The sequence below is a fragment of the Solanum stenotomum genome, chromosome 8 (genome assembly GCF_019186545.1).
Source record: "Solanum stenotomum isolate F172 chromosome 8, ASM1918654v1, whole genome shotgun sequence".
In the NCBI taxonomy this organism is placed as follows: Eukaryota; Viridiplantae; Streptophyta; class Magnoliopsida; order Solanales; family Solanaceae; genus Solanum; species Solanum stenotomum.
In genome coordinates, this window is record NC_064289.1 from 20,187,360 (window position 1) to 20,207,456 (window position 20,097).

General features: G+C 29.5%; 1 protein-coding gene across 1 annotated transcript; it reads left to right on the plus strand.

Annotated features, from left to right (window-relative positions):
* The first annotated feature begins 2,381 nt into the window (after nucleotides 1-2,381).
* On the plus strand, nucleotides 2,382-5,455 carry LOC125872414 (transcription factor MYB4-like). Its single transcript, XM_049553143.1, has 3 exons — nucleotides 2,382-2,651; nucleotides 3,253-3,382; nucleotides 4,724-5,455. Exons 1-3 carry the CDS (start codon nucleotides 2,519-2,521, stop codon nucleotides 5,268-5,270), a joined length of 810 nt encoding a protein of 269 aa, XP_049409100.1. The 5' UTR covers nucleotides 2,382-2,518; the 3' UTR covers nucleotides 5,271-5,455.
* Nucleotides 5,456-20,097: the final 14,642 nt, after the last annotated feature.

Consider the following 20,097-nt stretch of genomic DNA (forward strand, 5'->3'; position numbering starts at 1 on the left):
ATAATTAGTTTCTTAATAAGTGTGTCAAATAAATAGTGACAAATAAAAATAAACGGAGGAAATACTTTGTATATCTATTCTTTTGTTGTTGTGGCCTTTTACACACCTCGAAGTTTGGTAAAAATACTGATAATCAAGGCTGAATGGAGAAATGATTTTCCAGCCCTTTTAAAAAAATATATTTTATATTATTTTAATAACATATTTTTATTTTTAAATATAAAAGATTTGAAATTTTTTTCATTCAAATTGTAAGTAATCAAGAAATTTCATTTTTTCTCGTATTTGTATATAATAGTTCAGATATCTAACAAACGAGAAATGCATATTTTTAAGGGTATTTCATTTCAAGGGTATTTTTTAATTTTGATAGTTTTTCCATTTTAATTTGTGTGTCTTATTTTTTAGTCTTTCGTATATTTAAAAATTGTAAAAAAAATAATATACATCGTATTATTTAGAAACTACGTAAAAAGTATTATAAATCTCAATAATTAAGACTATTTTTTGAAAATCATTTTTAAAAGATTGTTCTTGAAATTCTATCGGTGCTACATAAATTAAAACAAAGAAAATCATATATATTATTTAAAAATTACATAAAAAAATATTATAAATCACAATAATAAAAAACTTAAAAAATTTAAAAAGACATAGAAAGTCTGATTTGATCCTCGAATCAGTGTCGAATAAATAGGGATATATGAGTAATATATATTGTTTAAAAATTAAGTAAAAGTAATGTATATCACAGTAATTAAAAAATTAAAAGACAAATAGATAATTAAGTTAGATTCGCAAAATTTTATCGGTGCCACATAAATTGGAACAAGAGAAGTAACATTATTTAAAAATTAAGTAAAAAATTCTAAAAAATTACAATAATTAACTACTTAAAATATCTAAAAATCATATCAAAATTTAGTTAATTCTCTAAATTCTCTCTCTCTCTCTCTCTCTCTCTATCTATCTATCTATCTATCTATCTATCTATATATATATATATATATCACATAAATTTAGATTAAAAAATAACATATATTGAATTCGTGTTACACGGGCACTTGTGTCTAGTATCGTTATAAGTTACATTATTTTCGATTAATACCCCCAAGCTTTGTATTTAACTTTAGTCCTGAGAGGCTCCTGACTTGTTAATGAATTATGAATTAATTTTCAGACTTTTTTGCAGTTTGTTCATAATTTAATTTTTCAGATGTATTAAATGCAGACTTGAGTAGCATTTTTTATTGTGTAAGTTTGTCCATAGCCATAAGACAATTAGAAAAATATGGTTAATTTTTTTATTGCTTAAACTTTAATCCAACACAAATAATAATTTGACAAATTCAAATTAATTAATTAAATAATTAATATTGATTTTATTTGTTTGGTATCCACTTATGGAAATGACACTTTATAATTATTTGTCTACCACGTATACTTACATAACAGACCACATATAATGATAAAAGTAATCTAAAAATAATAAAAATGACATTTTTACATTTATGAATTATCTTATTAGAATTCATGATGATTTTGCCCCTATAGTGATAGTATATTCATTTTTTTGTCTTAAAATAGAGATATCCAATTTCTTCATGTTCCCACTATTTTATTTTATTTTTTATTTATTAGAGAGAGAAGATCCAAGTTGGTCCCAGTTTTAGAAATAATATACATATTTCTATGCTGGCATTGGACCAGTCGCTTAAATTTATTTATTGCTTTTAAAAGATCAAATTTCTAAGAACATGTTTGGACGAGATTATACCCAACTCTGTTCGTCTTAATTTATGTGAGCTAATTTAATTCCACATAAAATAAATTAACTTTTTTTTTTGAAATTTGTAGTTTAGAATAACTCATACATATTCGTATGTCTATAAATCATTTCACTAAAAATAAAATGAGCATTTTAAAATTAAATTGTTACTAAAGGAGCATTGAATTGTAAGATTCTTTTGAAATGACTAAAAAAAATAAACCATATAAATTAGAACTGGAGTATGATTTATAAGTAAAAAAAAGTCTTAAGTTAGGATTTGTAACTTATAACTCTTTGATTTATTTTGACTGAAAAAATAAGTGCTTAAAAATACTTTTTAGTTTCAATCCAAACAATACAATAGTACTTAAAAAACTTAAGGAATCGTTTGATTGGGAACAAGTTATCCTGAAATTAATTATCTTAGAAGAAGTTATTTCATCAGGTACATGAGATAATTTATTCATCACTATGGTATAAATTATCTGAGAATACTGTAAGAACTACTATTATACCTTATATCTCACACCAAATCATACGACTTTTTAACATGCTAATTACAAGCATAAATACCCAATATCCCATCCCTTCTCTCTGCTGCTCTTGAGCTTTTTTAGCATTTCATTTGTATTTTTGAAAGAAAAAAAAAAGTGGAAGAGCTAAAAAAGTATAGTGATATACACAAATTATATTAGTAAAAAAGATCAAAAATTGACAAGAGCAATAAGCAAATCAAATAAAAAAAAGATGGGTAGAGCTCCTTGTTGTGAGAAAATGGGACTGAAGAAAGGGCCATGGTCTCCTGAAGAAGACAACATTCTCATATCTTACATTCAAAATAATGGGCATTCCAATTGGCGTGCCCTCCCTAAACTTGCTGGTAATTTTACTTTACAAATCTATAATATCTTTTCATACCTATCATGATTGATATCATTTCTCGAGCTTTAATCTGAGATCTCTGATTAAATATGAGAAATTATATCCATCTCATCTGAACTTGTTAGAGTAGAAACCATGATTCATTATCCAGTTTTAAGTTAGCATTTGATCATAGATTTTAAAATTAATATCTGTTTGATTCTCAAATATTTTCAAGTTCTCATAAATTGATTCAAACTAGTTTTTGGAGTTTCGGGAATTTTCACTTACAAAATTTAAATTTTTTTCCAAATAAAATACATGTTCGAATGCTCAAATTTTTAACTTTCAATTTCAAAATCTATGATAAAACGGGATCAGATTTAGTGCATTTCTAAAGCATCAAATCCCATATCTTGGATTGAACTTTTCTTGAGATTTTAATTTTAACACGTGAAACATGTCATCTTTTATTTGGCTATTTCCCTTTTTTCTTTTTTCTTTTTTCTTTTTTCTTTTACTTGTGAAAGGACAATTTTTTATTTATTGAAAAGAAAATTACTGGGGATTATTACAAAGTGTAATTAAATTTTATTTTTATTCTATTTTTAATTATTTAGGACTATTGAGATGCGGAAAGAGTTGCAGACTGCGATGGACTAATTATTTGCGTCCAGATATAAAGAGAGGAAATTTCACCAAAGAAGAAGAAGACACCATAATCAAGCTTCATGAAAATCTTGGCAATAGGTCAGTATTTTTTTAAAAAAAATATATTAATAGCCACTAAAAAATAAAAATAAATTAATTACGAATTTTATCACTAGTCAATTGTTAATAGGCTAACTATTTTGTTTAATAATTCACCGCTAATCACGGATTTCATGATACAATCTGAAAAATATCGTATTATATTGACGTAAGATTCTACTAGATATGATATTATTGTTGTTAATTATTTACGGAGTCTTGATCACATCTAATAATGCGTGCCTAGTGTTGTGATAATAATTAGTATAATAAAGTAAAAACACATTTTCCTTTTTTTTTTTTGAAAGGCAATATATACCTTAGCTTGTGAATTATTTATTTGCAAAAACTTTTTGTCTTTATATTCAGGAAGTATATACTTTTTGAGAATTGAAAAGGAAAATTTATAACTAAGCCAAACAGCACCTATTTTATTTTATTATATTTGTCATTTTGTTTCAACCAATGAATAAATTAAATAAATAAATATAAATAGAGAGGGGAAAAGATTCTCTTAGACAAGTTGGTAATTAAAATATGTCTAATAATTAATGTCATTTGCCAATCTACACATCTAACTGAAGAAAATCTATGCATATGGCTAATATCTCCTTAGGTTTTAGTGACACTATAATTAAAGTTTATGCACTATGTCATGTTTGTCCACTTCTCTCAATCTACAAATAATTTTACTTAAATACATTGATAATTTTAAAAAAGAAGTTACAATACCAATGTATTTTTATCAGAGAAAATCTATAATATATAACCCATAGGCTATTGGCTTAAGTGAACCTAGCTAATAGCTTTTGTTTAGAACTCTTTTGTATATGTCTTAAAATAGTACTAAATATAATTTGTAAGGGTAGCTGAGTTAGTGCAACATACAGTATCTTAAGGATATGGATTGATTCTCTGTGTCAATATTTTTTTCAGTCGAATTCATTGCATCGCCACCTGACTTACCTAATGTAGATTATATCTCCTGTGTAGTTTATAAGCTACTGCATAGAAGGTGAATGCAGCTGTACAGTCGAAGGATATCAACTATAGATTTTTCTAGGGGTTTAAAAAAAAAATCACTAAATATATGTATATAAATACTTGACTGGAAAAAAACAGTTATTATTGTGGATTAACTTGGATCACTATAGAATTCCAAAAATTTCAAATTCAGAATTCGTCTTTGACTTTATATTAACTTGTATTGTTATAGAAATTTATAAATTTTAAATTCGAAATATGCCTTTAATTTTAATGTATTGTTATAGGTAATATATCTTTTGTTTCAACATTATTTGTTCACCTCTTTGCTAATAATTTTTTTCCCAAAATGTGCAGATGGTCCGCAATAGCAGCAAGATTACCAGGACGAACAGATAATGAAATAAAAAACATTTGGCACACCAACTTAAAGAAAAAGCTGAAGAATTATCGGCCTTCTCAAAATTCCAAAAGACACTCCAAGATTAATCATGTTTCCAACAAGGGTCCTACAACTTCTGAATCCTCCAATAATTCTGATTTTAGTACTAATAATAGTACAAGTACTAAACAACACATTAAAATTGCCCCTAACTCACCACAACTTTCATCTAGTGAAATCTCAAGTGTGACATTAGTTGTTGATGATAATCAAATGGTGATTATAAAGGAAGAAAAAATAGAGTCATCGTCGTTGGAGTATTTCCCCAAGATCGATGAGAGTTTTTGGACAGACGAATTATCAACGGAGAATAATATGGTTGTTGGTCATGATCAAGAAATACAAGTGAGGGAAGAAAATGTGGACATATTTACTACTAGTTCAAAAATGGAGGAGGACATGGACTTTTGGTACAATGTTTTCATAAAGACAGGGGATTTGCCAGAATTACCAGAATTTTGAGGGGTCTATTTTGATTGTTATGTAAATTTGAGATTAATTAGTGGTATTTCTAGCTAATAGGTTTTTTTTAGGAATTTTTGGAGTTGGCAAGTTTGAAATTTTCTGTTTGTTTAATCTTGACTAGTATTATTTAGAGTGGACCCAAAAAACAATAAAAATAATTCCAAGTTGGGACCATTAGCTAGAATATTTTAATTTTGAGGTTATTTTAAACTTTTCTTTTACTTAGTGGAGGACTAATTAGCAAAGGAAGAACAGATTTAGAGAAGTACTCCTGTTGTCACAATTTATGTGACACTTTTTGTTTTTTGAGAGTTAAACAATTTAAATTTGACCGGCAATTTACACATGAAATCTTCAATTTTTTTGAAATGAAATTTATATATTTATAAACTACGTTAAAAGTACTATAAGTCACAATAATTGATAATTCAAAATATTTAAAAGATGTATAAAATATTTACGGTTAAAGATAGACTTGTTTGAATTTCGAAATTTAAAAAAGAGTTACATAAATTGAGACGTAGGGAGTACTTGTTTGAGAACTACTATTTTTATCACCGCAAATGAGTGAAAAATTTATGTTATAAGTTATAATTCGTTCACTTATATCTCATCGAACTAAATCTGAAATAATGAAAATTTACTATTTTTTTCATATACAAATATTATTAATATTTTCTGTTCATATCTATTCAATTAATATCTGTAAAATTATCATTGAACATTTTCTATTATAAAATTCCGTAAAAAAGATAGGAATTGTTTAATAATAACTAGTAACCATTCTCCTAACTTAGCTTTAACTTTTTGTATAAAATGTGTTACATATGGCTTTACTCATATATATAAAAAAAAAAATTAAGAAAAGGATGAAATGTTTTTCACCAGCTAGTGGTTTAAAGATTTTGTAATCCATTAGGATGACAAGGAAAATAATAATATATCTTCTTTTTTAATGATTTGTCACTTCAAGCAAATTAAACAAGGATGTTGCAAGATTTCCCTCCCCCAAACTCTTTTTCCTTTTTAAACTCAACTTTCTAGGAAAATAAGTTTATTTGTAAATGACAAAAATGATTTTTTTAATAAAAATAGGAAAAATAAGTTCTCCTAGTGACATTACACACGATAAAATATCTTTGTTTTAATGGTTTGTCACTTTAAACAAACTAAAGAAGGATGTTGCAGCATTTCCCTCCTCCAAAGCTTTTTTTTTTTTTTGGAAAACCTTAATTTTCTTGGGAAATAAGTTTCTTATAAACGAAGAAAATAACTTCTCTAATAAAAATAGAAAAAATAAGTTCTATTAGTGACATTCCACATTGATTATGTCCTATTTACCCTTCAAAGCTTTTTTTTTTTGGAAAAACTTAACTTTTTAGGGAAATAAGTTTCTTATAAACGAGAAAAATGACTTATCTAATAAAAGTAGGAAAAACAAGTTCTACTAGAAACATTCCACATTGATTATGTCCTATTTACCCTTCAACACACCTCATCTTTGCATAGTATAATAGTCAATAGTAGATAGTAATTTTTGGCAAAGGGTAAAAATAGTACATGAAAAGGTCTAAAAATACCCTTCATCCATCTTTTGGTCTAAAAATACCCTTCTACTCATCTTTGTGGTCTAAAATTACCCTTTCATCTAGGGGTGTGCATTCGGTTTTTCGGTTTGGTTTTACACTATTCGGTTTGGATTTTCGGTTTTTGGTTTTGTAAAAGTGTAACCCAATCCGATCCCAAAAAAAATTTGGTTTGATTTGGTTTTCCTCTATTCGGCTCGGCTTTTTTCGGTTTGGTTATTCGGTTATGTCAATAATTAATAACATATATAACCAAAGTAATAATATTTAATCCCTTAAATATTCTTTCTAATATAAATCATAAGTAAAACTTAAAACACAATACTTATAAGTATACCTATTATAGATGTAATTCAAACATAAAATATAAACGTAATTATCATGAAAGGCAATAACCAAAAAGGGACAAAAGTGGTTAACTCCAACTTAATTCTAAATCTAAACATTATATATATAATTCGTTTTTATTTTTTTTTATTTTTTAAATTCAAAACCAAACCAAAAAACCAAACAAAGTAATTTATTAATCCAAAACCAATCCGAAAAACCAAAAAACCAATCCAAATAAAAATTCGGTTTGGTTATTCGGTTTAATACGAATAGTGCACACCCCTACTTTCATCCACCTTTTTGCTCACTTATACCTTTACAAATAACAACCCTCTTTCTTTTTTTAAAAAAAAATATTTAGCATGTGTCATTTTCTTATTGAATGAAATAAAAATCCACCTCTATTAATTTTTCCCATAATTTATCAAAATCAAAACAATATATCTTTTCAAGATCCAAAAAAATATATTCTTTTAAATCTAGTAATTTCTATTTTCTATAGCTTTTTTCCAAAAATAATAAAATTATTTTAGATAATTAAAATATTTTTAAAAATACTAGTCATGCCACAATTACAGGGATAATATATTAATATAAATACTAAAAAAATGTCTATCTTTTTTTTTTTAGATCATTTAATTTTTTGGACTAATAATCTTGTTGTCCGCGTCATTAGTGATCAAATCTTGGATTGGTGCACCAACTGGAACAACTTTTTTTTAGGATTTATATTAATATATTATGTCCTTGTAATTGTGGCATCACTAATATTTTAAAAATATTTTAATTATCTAAAACATTTTTTTTTTGGAAAAAAACTATAGAAAATAGAAATTACTAGATTTAAAAAAATATGTTTTTTGGATCTTGAAAAGATATATTGTTTTGATTTGGATAAATTATGGAAAAAAATTAATAGAGGTGGATTTTTATTGGGATAATTGTACATGATGACAAACTATTAATTCAAATTAAATGGTATAACCACACTTTGATTTAATTGTGCCCTGTAGCAAATTGTTTGCCAGTCGCCTCTCTCCCTCAAACTCTCGCTCGCCACTCTCCCTCTCTCGCTCGCTCTCTCTGTCGCTCGCCTCTCTCGCTTTATACAAACAGAAATGTATAAATTGTGTTTCTGTTTGAATAAAGCAAGAGAAAATTCTATATACACATGCAAATACATATATCTTCGTCCTATACACTTATAATTATACAATACAAATATTCCCCTGTCCAATTCTCTTTTGCATTTCTCTCTTTCTCGCTTTATACAAACACAGATTATACAAAATACAATGTATAATTTATGTTTGTATAAAGCGAGAGAGAGAACGATATTTGATATACAAATGTTTTATTTCGATTCAATTGTATATAAATTCAAATTTTAAACAGATATACAAACACATAAAATTAAATTGAGAGACTCTCAACGATTTATATAAACGAGAGGCTGACAACAATTTATACAAATTGTCTGCCAGCGAAATTATACAAATCTGAAGAGGAGCCAGCAAATTATACAATTGCTTCTTTTGTATATATGTATAGCGAAATAGCCTAGTCATAGCATGTTTGCTATGGAGCGCAATTATGCAAACTTTATTATAGCATACAAATATGAATTTTGTGTTTGCTATATGTGAAAGTTGCTCATTTTTATTTCATTCAATAAGAAAATGACACATAATAAATATTTTTTTTAAAAAAAGAGAAAGGGTTGTTAGTTGCAAGGGTATAAGTGAGCTAAAAGATGGATGGAAGGGTAATTTTAGACCAAAAAGATGAGTAGAAGGATATTTTTAGACCAAAAGATGGATGAATGATATTTTTAGACCTTTTCCTGTACTTCAGGGGTATTTTTGGCCCTTTTCCATTTTTAAAATCATTCACAGACTCATATAGATTATTGGTCAGTACTAAATATCTTAGACTATATTAAACTAATTACGACAGTTTAACATTGGATGCTCAAAATTGTCACGAAAATAAAAGAATCTAGAAATATATTTGAAACATTATCATACCATTATACTAAAATGATTCCACTTCTAGCTAGCTATATATAAGGTATGAGATATATTAGCACTTAACTAGGGATCAACATTATTAATCCAAAAAATGTAGTTGTAAAATGATGAGAATATAAGTAACTAATTAAATGTGCTTCCTTTAAAAGATTAAACTTTTTGGAGTAAATATCTCAAAAGGTCCTTCAACTTTGAGGAATCCTCTTGTAAAGGTATTCAACTTTGTTTTATATCAAAAAAAAATCACTCAACTTTGAGTTTTGCTTTTATAAAATCACTCAATCAAATTTATCATTAAAAAAATAATTTGACATGATAAAATAAATTAATTCTTTTTCCTCAAATCTCAATCCTTTGTATGTTTTTCTTCTTTTCTTTTACTATTTTTTCTGCAATAATTACAAAAAAAATTACTCCCTTTTCAAAAAGGAAATAACTGTAATTAACAATAAAACGTCTTCATGAAGAATCCTCCAACAAGATTTCTCTCAAGTCTACTAGCAGGCAGCAACTAAAGAAGGAAATTATAGTCTAAACATAATCTCCTCTTTGATTTGTAATAATCTAATTAAGTTCGAAATCATTAACATTATGCAAGTGAATATAGTTAGTAGTAACTGTTTAGTATGCATAAAATCTCTCTCTATTTACCAAAAATAAAAAAAAAAGAAAGATATTTGAGTAGAGTTTTTATTTATGGAAGAGAGAAAAGAGGAAACCTCAAACTCAAACTCCAACAAAAAATGTTTTATATATCATGTTAAATAATTTTCTTATAATAAATTTAATTGTGTGATTTTATAAAAAGAAACTCAAAGTTGAGTGAATTTATAAAAAGAAAACTCAAAGTTGAGTGATTTTATTGATACAAAACAAAGTTGAATGACTTTATAAGATGAATTCTCAAAGTTGGATGACTTTTTGAGATATTTACTCCTATTTGGTGAGATGGTCATACTTTTTAACATGGGCAGAAATCCTACGAACGAATCTCACCGACATTCATTATTAAAAAAAAAATCTTTGTGTTTTATAAAAAATAAAATCAGAGTGACATGGAAGGAATGTGTTAAGAATACAATTAAATAATAAAAATATGTTATTTCTCACAATTTAAGCTTTTAAATGAAACAGTTACAAACATCGTACAAGTACCCAAACATTTTACTTCGAAAGGGGCCGACAAACAATAGACTAGAATAACATGTACCACGCCAAATATGCCCATATATAGGATCTAGGAAATAGACAAAAATGACAATGGAAAATTGGATTTTAGTCTTCAAATTCAATGATATCCAAGTGAACCGACTAATATAATACCCATCACAAATTGCAGAAAAGTTTAGCTCAGAAAAGCATTGAGAACATTCTAAACTTAGACCCAAATTAATTATTAGTTTCATCTTTAAATTGTCAAGTGATATTTTTAAGATTAACTATCAATAGTTCAGAAATGAAACTAGTAATTCACACCAAATTTAAAGATGTTTAAATAGTTTCTCTCGTTTAACTCACAACTACATGTGATGATAAAATGGCACCCATATCTTTCATTATTTATTCTAGGGATGGCAATGGAGCAGTAGCGGGGCGGGGATGGCGGGTTGAGCTTGCATAATTTGTAATCCGCCCCGCCCCGCTCCGCAAACAACTTTTTTTCATTTTCAACCTGTCCGCTCCACCCCGCCTCGCATAACTTTTTTAATATTTTCTTTTTCTAGTTAAGTTTGATAATAAAAATAAAATTCATAAAAAGAAAATCATTTTTCATTAAGTTGTATTAATTTAATAGGATAGTAACTTAAAATTTTATTTTTTAGAGGTCAATTGGAAACATGTAAGAAATTGTATTATTTTTTATTGAACCATTTTCATTTACTATCTTGAATATTTTAGTAGTTTTAAAGAAATTATTTTAATAAATAATGCTCTATCACTCTTATAACATGTAAGAAGTTAAAATTAAGTTTGAACCCACATGAAATCACATATACTCGCAACCCGCCTCGCCCCACATTAATTTAAAAAAAAACTCACTTCAACCCGCCCCGCACAACCTTAAATCCACCCCGCCCCGCATATCCGTAAACCCACTCCCCGCATCCGCCCCGCCTCATTGCCATCCTTGATTTATTCCCAAGAAAAATCAACTAAGTGGTGATGTCAACTGTCAAGGTTTAAATGACAATTCAAAAATGATTATAACGTGTTAAGTGCTTCATCATGATAATTTTAAGCTGATCGACAGTCATTGTCAACTTATTAGCCTAAAAGATTTTATATGAATCAAAATTATAATTCAATATGTTCTCAATAAGTCACAAAACTACCTCAACCTTGTTCCAATGAGGTTGAGAATACACACAAAAGCATCTAAGGGTGTGACCTATTGATTAATAAAGTGATTGAGAATTCTGAAGTTTCAGGTGAAAGGTGGCTGATATTCTGTGAAATTAATTGAGGTACGCGAAAGTTGTATGAAAAGACATGTAAGTGCATGCATGAAACATAACAATCCAATTTTTGTCGTGATAGATAAATAAGAGAATAATAATCTAGCTAGGTTGGTTTGTTAGTCTACTAATAAGTCCATATATGTAATGAGTATATTCATGGAATCAATCGGTCAAAAACAAAGCAACGTGCCACCGAAATTTGTGACAAAAATATATTGAATTATCCTAATGACGGACTGACAAATTATCGAATTATTTATCAATAATTGATCATTTCATTAAATTCTGAACACGCGTAAGAAAAAAAAATTAATGACTCAAACATAAATATTCCAAAATTCGGTGATGAATTTATTCTCTTCGTCTCAATTTATATCACACCTTTTGAATTTCTAAATTCAAACAAAAAAAATGATTGTAATTTTTCATATATCATTTAAATATATTGTAAACAGAGTAACTCTTCTCCTACTAATAACCAACATACTATTCAAGACTTCAATATTAGCTTAAAGCAAGTCCTACATTGATGTCTGTGTAGCATAATTTTACACTAAAAGTTATTTGGACTATCCATAAGAAAAATGTTAATTACATGAGAATTTTTCTGGGGATTAGTATGAAAATTCATAGGAAACTTATTTTCCTGTAAATTTTCATATTAATGTCCAGAAAAATCTCAATGTAATTCACACTTTTCTTGTAATGATTCTAAAAATATTACCGTACCCGTGTTAAATTCTTTAAAAGACAACATTCATTAGTATTTTAAAAAAATCCGAGCAATATAGATTTTACGTGGAAAATGTGTGTAAGTTGCCCCAAATTATTCACTGACAAATATGTAGTCTTTTTAAGCAAGTTTTGGCAGTAACTTTTTGAAGCACAAAGAGTCCAATTGCACCATTCCAGTACTGCCTCAACCCCTAATCTGATGGACAAAGTGAAGTAGTCAATTAAGTGTGTTGAGATGGATGTTTACTGACAGGACTAAGAATTGGGTCCAAATGGCTGCCTTTGGCTGAGTGGTGGTATAACACCAATCCATCACTGATCTGCAAATAAATTGACACCTTGTTTGGATGGTTATGTTGTTAATCGTTGTATTATATTATATTGTTAGTTTAAATATGGTTTAGTTGTTACTTAAATTTATTGTATTATATCATTTAAATTCATTGTTAGGTATAGCGATTGATTTTGGTCTGATCGCGTCTTACCTTAATGTTTATTCTCATTTTGTCTTTACTTATTATTTGATAATTTTATTTTATGTTTTATCCTACTTTTATTTTATAGTAGCTCTATCCCGTGGCACCTTACTTTCTTGTAGGTTTATTATTCAAGTCAATGATGTGTGATATTATATAACGATGGAGAGGCATATCCAGGATCTCAAGAACATGGGGGCACCATTATCTTCAAAATAGACAATTAATTCAATTATATAAATTTTACGGTGAGAACAAGTTGACGAGCAAGTAGGTAGTAGCAATCTTTATATAGTAATATATTAGCAAAAAACATCATTCACTTACAATTGTGCTCGACGAGTTTTCATATTTTGAAAACGATCAATAATGACAAAATTACTTACATTTTTAAATATACTACTCTCTACATAGCAAACTAAACAACCATTCAAAAGATCTTCATCCATCCTATTACGCAAATCATTCTTTATGTACTTCATTGATGAGAATGCTCTTTTCACGCTTGCGGTAGCAACATGAATAATCAAAGTTAGCTTCACAATTGTAGATACACAAGTGACCAAGTTTGATCTAGTTTTGTCTCTATCATCACTCTTGCAAGATCCTTGATTCCCTTAAGTTGAGAAACTTGCTATCACACTTTTGAGCATAGACAATAAAATCATCGAGTTGAAAATTAAGTTCCCGAAGCTCTTTATCACCAAACTCACTTGGATAGTACTCGGCTAGTTTCATTATCCTATCCTTGTAAAAATTAGCAAATGAATCAACCAGACTCAAACTAGCCATACCGAGGAGCAAGTCACTAGTCACCACATCAAAACGATTATTGAGTTCTTGAAGTGCCAAATCAATGACGACATAAAATACTTCCACACGAAAGTGATGCAAATATGAAATATTGGACCTCTTACGCTTTGACTTCCCATTAGAGTAGCCTTCATTCATTTTGGGAATTGAAATACCATGTTTACCACAAAATAAGCTAACCTCATCCATCATAGAGTCCCATTCATCCTCTCTCATCATTTGCAATCGTTTCTTTGAAAGGTCAAGCAATCCCATAGCATTAATGATATCTTGATCTTTCTTTTGTAAAATTTTATTCAACTCATTCGTCAATAGCAACACCTTAAACATCAAGTGCAACATAAAGACAAATTCAAATTCATGAATCTTGCTCAAAAGATTTTCCGCCGCCAATCTATCAAGATAATATGGACAATCACGTTTCATATCCTTAAGCACATTAACAATTGAAGAAAAAAGAATCAAGAAATTGTCCAAGGTTTTAAAATGAGACCCCCAACAGTATCACCCGGTCGTTGGAGGCCACGTTCTTGATTCAAACCTTGCCCTGTATGAACTTCTCCAAATTTAAGCAACTCTTCCAACTTATCTTCTTGATGTTGTCGAAGTGAATCTCTGCGTTTACATGAAGCTCCAATAGTAATTAAAATATTAGTGAGAACATAAAAATAATTATCCACATCCGAATTCTTTTTGGAAAGACCTACAAGTGCCGATTGCAATTGGTGAGCAAAACATTGAATATAATATGCAGATTGTTGACACCCAATTTTGACCCTCCCCGATAGGAATTAATTCACGAGCTTCTTAATTCCCAAACAATTTAGAATAATTAGTTTTATAAAATTCAAATACTTTTCAAATTCATTTTGAGTGATCTTAGGCGATTTTCATAATTTATAAATAATAAATATACTTCATATAATTATATATGTAATTAGTATATCTTATGAATATTCGAAAATCACCTCAAAAAGAATTTAGTTTCACTTAAATACTTTATTAAATTAATTTTGTCTACCTCAGTAGTTTATATTTCGAGTCTTTAGTTTATAATTAAGGTAATTATTTTATCTTGTTAAAATAAAGAAGCTCATTAATTAATTAATATTAATTTATTGCATTTGAGTTTTAGCCAATTTTATTTATTAAATTCAAAATGGCTATTTTCTTAATTCAATTGGCTATAATCTATTCCACCTATTCCCAATTCCAATTCAAACCTCCAGCCCACCATTTTTATTTCCCATCCAGCCCAACAACAATCAACGGACCCACTCCGAATTCTCAGCCCAATTTAACATTACTATAAAACACCAACATACATACAACACACAAAATAACTCATCAGCAATGCAATATACCAACAACAACCCGGCCCAAATCCCTTTTCTTTAACAGAGGATTCCAGATCCTTCACGCTAACAACAGCCTACAAGACATCCTCACAGCTCCAAGTTTCTGTCCAAATACATGAGAAAGCGACGGCAACTTCACGTTTCGGGCAGAGGCCGGTACGATCCATTTGTCGTCTTCCTCCAACGTCTCTCTCAATCTGTACGATTCCAACAGAAGAGCAAGCACGCGGCTGTCCCATTTCCTCTTCCGGAATGGGACGAAACTTGATAACAAAAGTATGTTTGCCTCTAATGGTGAAATTTTTTTGAAAGTTTGAATTGAGATGGGCCTTATGCCTATCCGAATTTGATCTTTTCCCCCCATTTTCTGAACCCTAGTTCCCCATCTATATAAAGCCTCTTCTACTTATTTGTTAAAAAAAAAAAGAAGGAGATTTGTTAGCTGGAAATTTGGGTTTAGAGAAAAATATTGGAAAAAGCTAGAAAGAAAGTCGAAAACGGTTAGCTTTAAGGACGAGATACACCACAAATTTTCAACTATTCTAATGCATAGGAGTATTTTAGATAATTTTTGAAACGGTAGAGGTCGGGAGCTCAGATTCTGGCTTGGTTTTTTGCTCTGGGTTTGCTCCTTCTGCTCATCGGGGTTCTTGGGATCATATTCCGGTGGTAAAGGATCGTTGTCTCTAGCTCGTCGCCCAGTTTGCTGCTCGAAAAAAAGGTAATCCTTCTCTTAATTTCAATCCGTATCTATATTGTTTTCAATGCATTGGTGTGTTTGATTTTCAGCTTTTGAGGTGTTTAGACGCCAAGTTTTGGGGGTTTTCTGTCCTTTTCCGTCGATTGTTCTGTTTTATTTTTAGTCATAATTTGACCGGAATGTGGATATAAAGATGTTGGGAGATTGTTTACTAATTGTCGCTACTCTTTATTGTCCTAGATTTCGTAATGTTGTCATGATCAGTTTCAAAATGATAAGTTAGTCTTAGTTGATGTGTGTTTGCTATGAATCTGTGTAAATGATCCGTATTCGACATCGTATCGTGCTTTCTTTGCTTTAAACTAAGTGTATGAATCAGTTAAATATAGTTGTCCGAGTTTATTTTCGTGTTTCCATCACTCCTCTTTTCAATATGTTTACTGGAGCAAAAATCTGAACCTTTTAGTCATTAGAAAATAATTGCTTCACTTCGGTCTCTGAAATGGCCTCATACCCGTATAATTTAGTCCCATTGTTGTGTGTGTTTTAATGTTTTGTCCAGTCCATTTAGGTTGCCTGTTACGTATTTTATTAGTCTAATTTACGACTTATAGGCAAGTCATGTCTATTTTCTTTGGATGTCTACTTTGGTCTCGTAGTGAGGATAATAGGCCAAAAGCGAGTGGCCTCTGCTTTGTGCCATTTCGAATCTAAATTTTCATGCCCAGCTTTTTATGACATGCCTTAATATGTTTAGATGCTTGCTAGGATTCATCTACACCAAAGCTAAAGTTGTCTGCTTATTTTGGATGCATGCTCATGTATGGAAAATGTGTTAAAAGTCTACTGTATTATTTTAATTTTGCTTGCTGCCATCTCTTATCAAATTCCAAGGGATAGAAATGTTTAGTCCCTTTTTAGTGATGGATTGAGAAACGTGTCTCTGCATGTTTCCTTCAAAAGGACTATTTGTCAATTTGCACTTGCTTAGGCCATATGCATATTATTAATTTATCTCTTTTGGGATTCATTCATCCGCCCTGTGCTCCTCGTCTTTTATTTTGGTTAAACTTGTCCGTCGATTTTGTCCTTTAAATGAATTTACCGTAAAAAAAAATTAATTATTGAATTTAGTTCATTTTAATCTATGGTTGTATGTTTACTACTATCTATGGGATATAAATATATGTATGTGAAATAATTGTTTCTCCATGCTTACTTATTAATTATGTCAATATGCAGACCCATATGAATACAGCACCTCAATCTTCTAACATTATAATAATAACATTAATTCATGCCTACTATTTACACTTCCAACCCATCCAATTTTAACACATCATTATTCAATGGCCAACAATGTTTGTCCAAATTTGCCATCAGCTTTTCACGTGGAAGCAATTATTATACATATGTCCTTCAAATTTCATTTTAGAATATAATAATATATATTCCCATCAGGTATCAACATATACAATACAACATCAGAGCTTGTCGAATTCTAATCCTAATTAATGTTATTTTTTATTTATTTTTTCTCTTCTCACTGTGATGATTAGGCGGTAGTGATTAGTACTCTCCTTTAGTTTCTTATATTAAGTCATGTGGATTGTTACTCATAAGTTTTACTTGTTTTTGTTGCATGTGAAATTTACCCATGTCCTCACGGACTCCATCTCCTTCCTACATTTCTTATGGGGCCTTGGAGGCCCAATCCCCTTTTGTTGAGTCGATCAACCTTCAAAGCTGAAGAATATATCCTTGACGTGGGTATACAGGTGTTTGGAGCTAATACAGGATTGCATACACTAGTATACGCCTAGTGTATATGAAGATGGGTCAAAGGCCCACATTTCATTTTTTGTATTTTGTTATTTTGGGCCTAAGCCCTTGTCGTCTTATTATTATTTCTGTTAGAAATTTAGGACAGGTGAAGAATGGATCTAAGGCCCAAAGATAAAATATAATTCTTTCATGTTAGTTTAGGACAGGTGCATGTGACGTAAATGGGCCAAAGGCCCAAAATGAAAATGGGCCCAAGTACTGGCCCAGGCGGACAGAAAACCAGACTTGGGTCTACTCTTTATTACTTATGTTTTATACTTGCTTACTTGTCATTACTTGTACGCTTGTCTATTTAATTAGTTTTAAGGTTGTTACAATTCAATTTCCCTAAGGAAGCCATTCCGAATATTTTCTAAAAATTAAGTAAGCGTTCTTTTCACTTGACTTTGAAAACATATTTGCAAGAAGATATCTAACTTAACTAGTATCTTAATTTTTTCCTTACCCCCTTGAGATTACTGTAACTTTCAAAATTGTTTATTCTCCTAAGCATGTTCAAATTTCAGCCAAATATTTTAATTGCCGGATAACCGCATTAGCGGATATTCTGGGTGCTTTAAAAACCTTCCTAGAATATTAATAAGAACCTCGAACCCTGTTTTAAGTTTTCATTAGATTCCTGTTTTAGTCTTTTGAAAATAATAGTTTTCTTGATTTTTCTTAAAAATTAAGTGGCGACTCTAAACCAGTCAAAAATACATTTTAAATAAAACACAGATGACGTATCTTGTAAAATCAAAGACTTGAGACCATTTATTTCCCCTTGCATATTACTAGCCACATCATAACCTTGACCACATATTTTGGATGTACATAATGAGTGATCCTAAAGCAAAGAATAAATTGCCTTTTTTAATGATTGAGAAAATGTATCATTTACGTGGACAATACCCAAGAATCGCTCTATCATCATTCCACTTTTGTTGACATATCTCAAAATTAGAGCCATTTGCTCCTTATGAGAAACATCCTTTGATTCATCAATTAATATTCCAAAATAATCACCGTCCAAGTCTTCAATGATAGCCTTAGTTGTTTCTTTAGCACAAGCCTGCACAATATCTTTTTGAATTGTCGGACAAATCATCATATCATTTTGTGGAGCATTACCTAATATTACTCTTCCCACATCAAAACTTCTATCCCCATACCATTTCAAAAGTTCAAGAAAAGCACCCTTATATTTGGAATCTTCACTTTCATCATGTCCACGAAATGGAAATTCCAATGTCAAGAGAAATCTTGCTACATCAATTGAGGCATTTAAACGCATCCGATAATCACTTCTTGCCTTTTCACTTTGCTTGTCAAAAGAAGATTGGATCGACTGTCATTGGTATATCAAATCTTGCATCCTATTGAAACATTTATGATGGATACTATTTACCATACCAACATGTTTTTTTAATCTTTCTAAAGCTTTGTTCCAACACCTAAAACTAGCTCTTGCAAATGAATCTCCGACATTTCCACGACTTTCAAGTTCATTCTTGAACAAATAACAACACAAACAAAATGTCGCGTCTGCTTTAATGCTATATTCCAACCATTGAGAGCTTCTCTTAAAGCAAGTTGGTCGAAATTGATGCATTTTATCTCCAAACTTAGTTTTAGGAAAGATATAATCAACAGGTTGACATGGCTTTTTTTGAATGTACTACCTCCTTACCGCATCTCGAATATTAGGACCATAAGATGAAATAGGCATTCGATCTTTGGGATCTGCTTCAAGAAATTTAAAATCAAGCATATTATCCGTATTGAAAGTGGAAAAGAATTTATATGTCTTTGAACTTCCGGAGCAACTTGTGAACTCACAAATGGTTGATTAGAGCTAGAACTTGGTTGGCCCTCTTTTGGCTTTGGTAACTTGATGAGAAACTTATCCATTTGTGACTTGATGATTTGAATGTAAGAATTATTTTACCTACAAAATTAAATATTCATACTTCTATTCAATCTTATCAAAACAAAATAATTTTTAAAAAATGTTAGCACAAATAACAAGTTTACTAATAAAAGAATCACAATTATTAGATATAACTATTTAGAAATCAAGAAATTCTTATAAATTTAATTATTCAAGCAATCAAATAATGGCACCACTTCATAAATCAAGAAAAACATATAAAACAAATGAAATACATTAATAAATAATTTATTTATTTTTAGATAGCATACCTTGTTACTTGTTCTCAAATCTCACTTCTACTTCACCATGAACAACAAAGTGGAATGAAGCCAAAAGAACAACAATATGATGTCTTTACTCTTTTTTACCATTTAGTTTAGGGCTTTGAAAAGTCAAAAGAAAAAGTAAAAAAAAATAAATAAGAAAAACGTGTAAAGAAGGAAAGGAGAAAAAGAAAGCAAAAAATATAATTTGACTTTATTGACACTTCTAGTTTAAGGTCTAGACATAACTAATGTAACCTTAAAATATGGGTATTTGAACCTCTTTTTATTTATAAATTATTAAAAAGATCTATGAA

Excerpts from the sequence above, each read along its gene's own strand:
- LOC125872414 (XM_049553143.1), top strand. The coding sequence starts at position 2,519 with ATGGGTAGAGCTCCTTGTTGTGAGAAAATGGGACTGAAGAAAGGGCCA. Across the intron at positions 2,652-3,252 it reads TGCCCTCCCTAAACTTGCTG|GACTATTGAGATGCGGAAAG; the intron begins GTAATTTTACTT and ends TTAATTATTTAG. Across the intron at positions 3,383-4,723 it reads CATGAAAATCTTGGCAATAG|ATGGTCCGCAATAGCAGCAA; the intron begins GTCAGTATTTTT and ends CAAAATGTGCAG.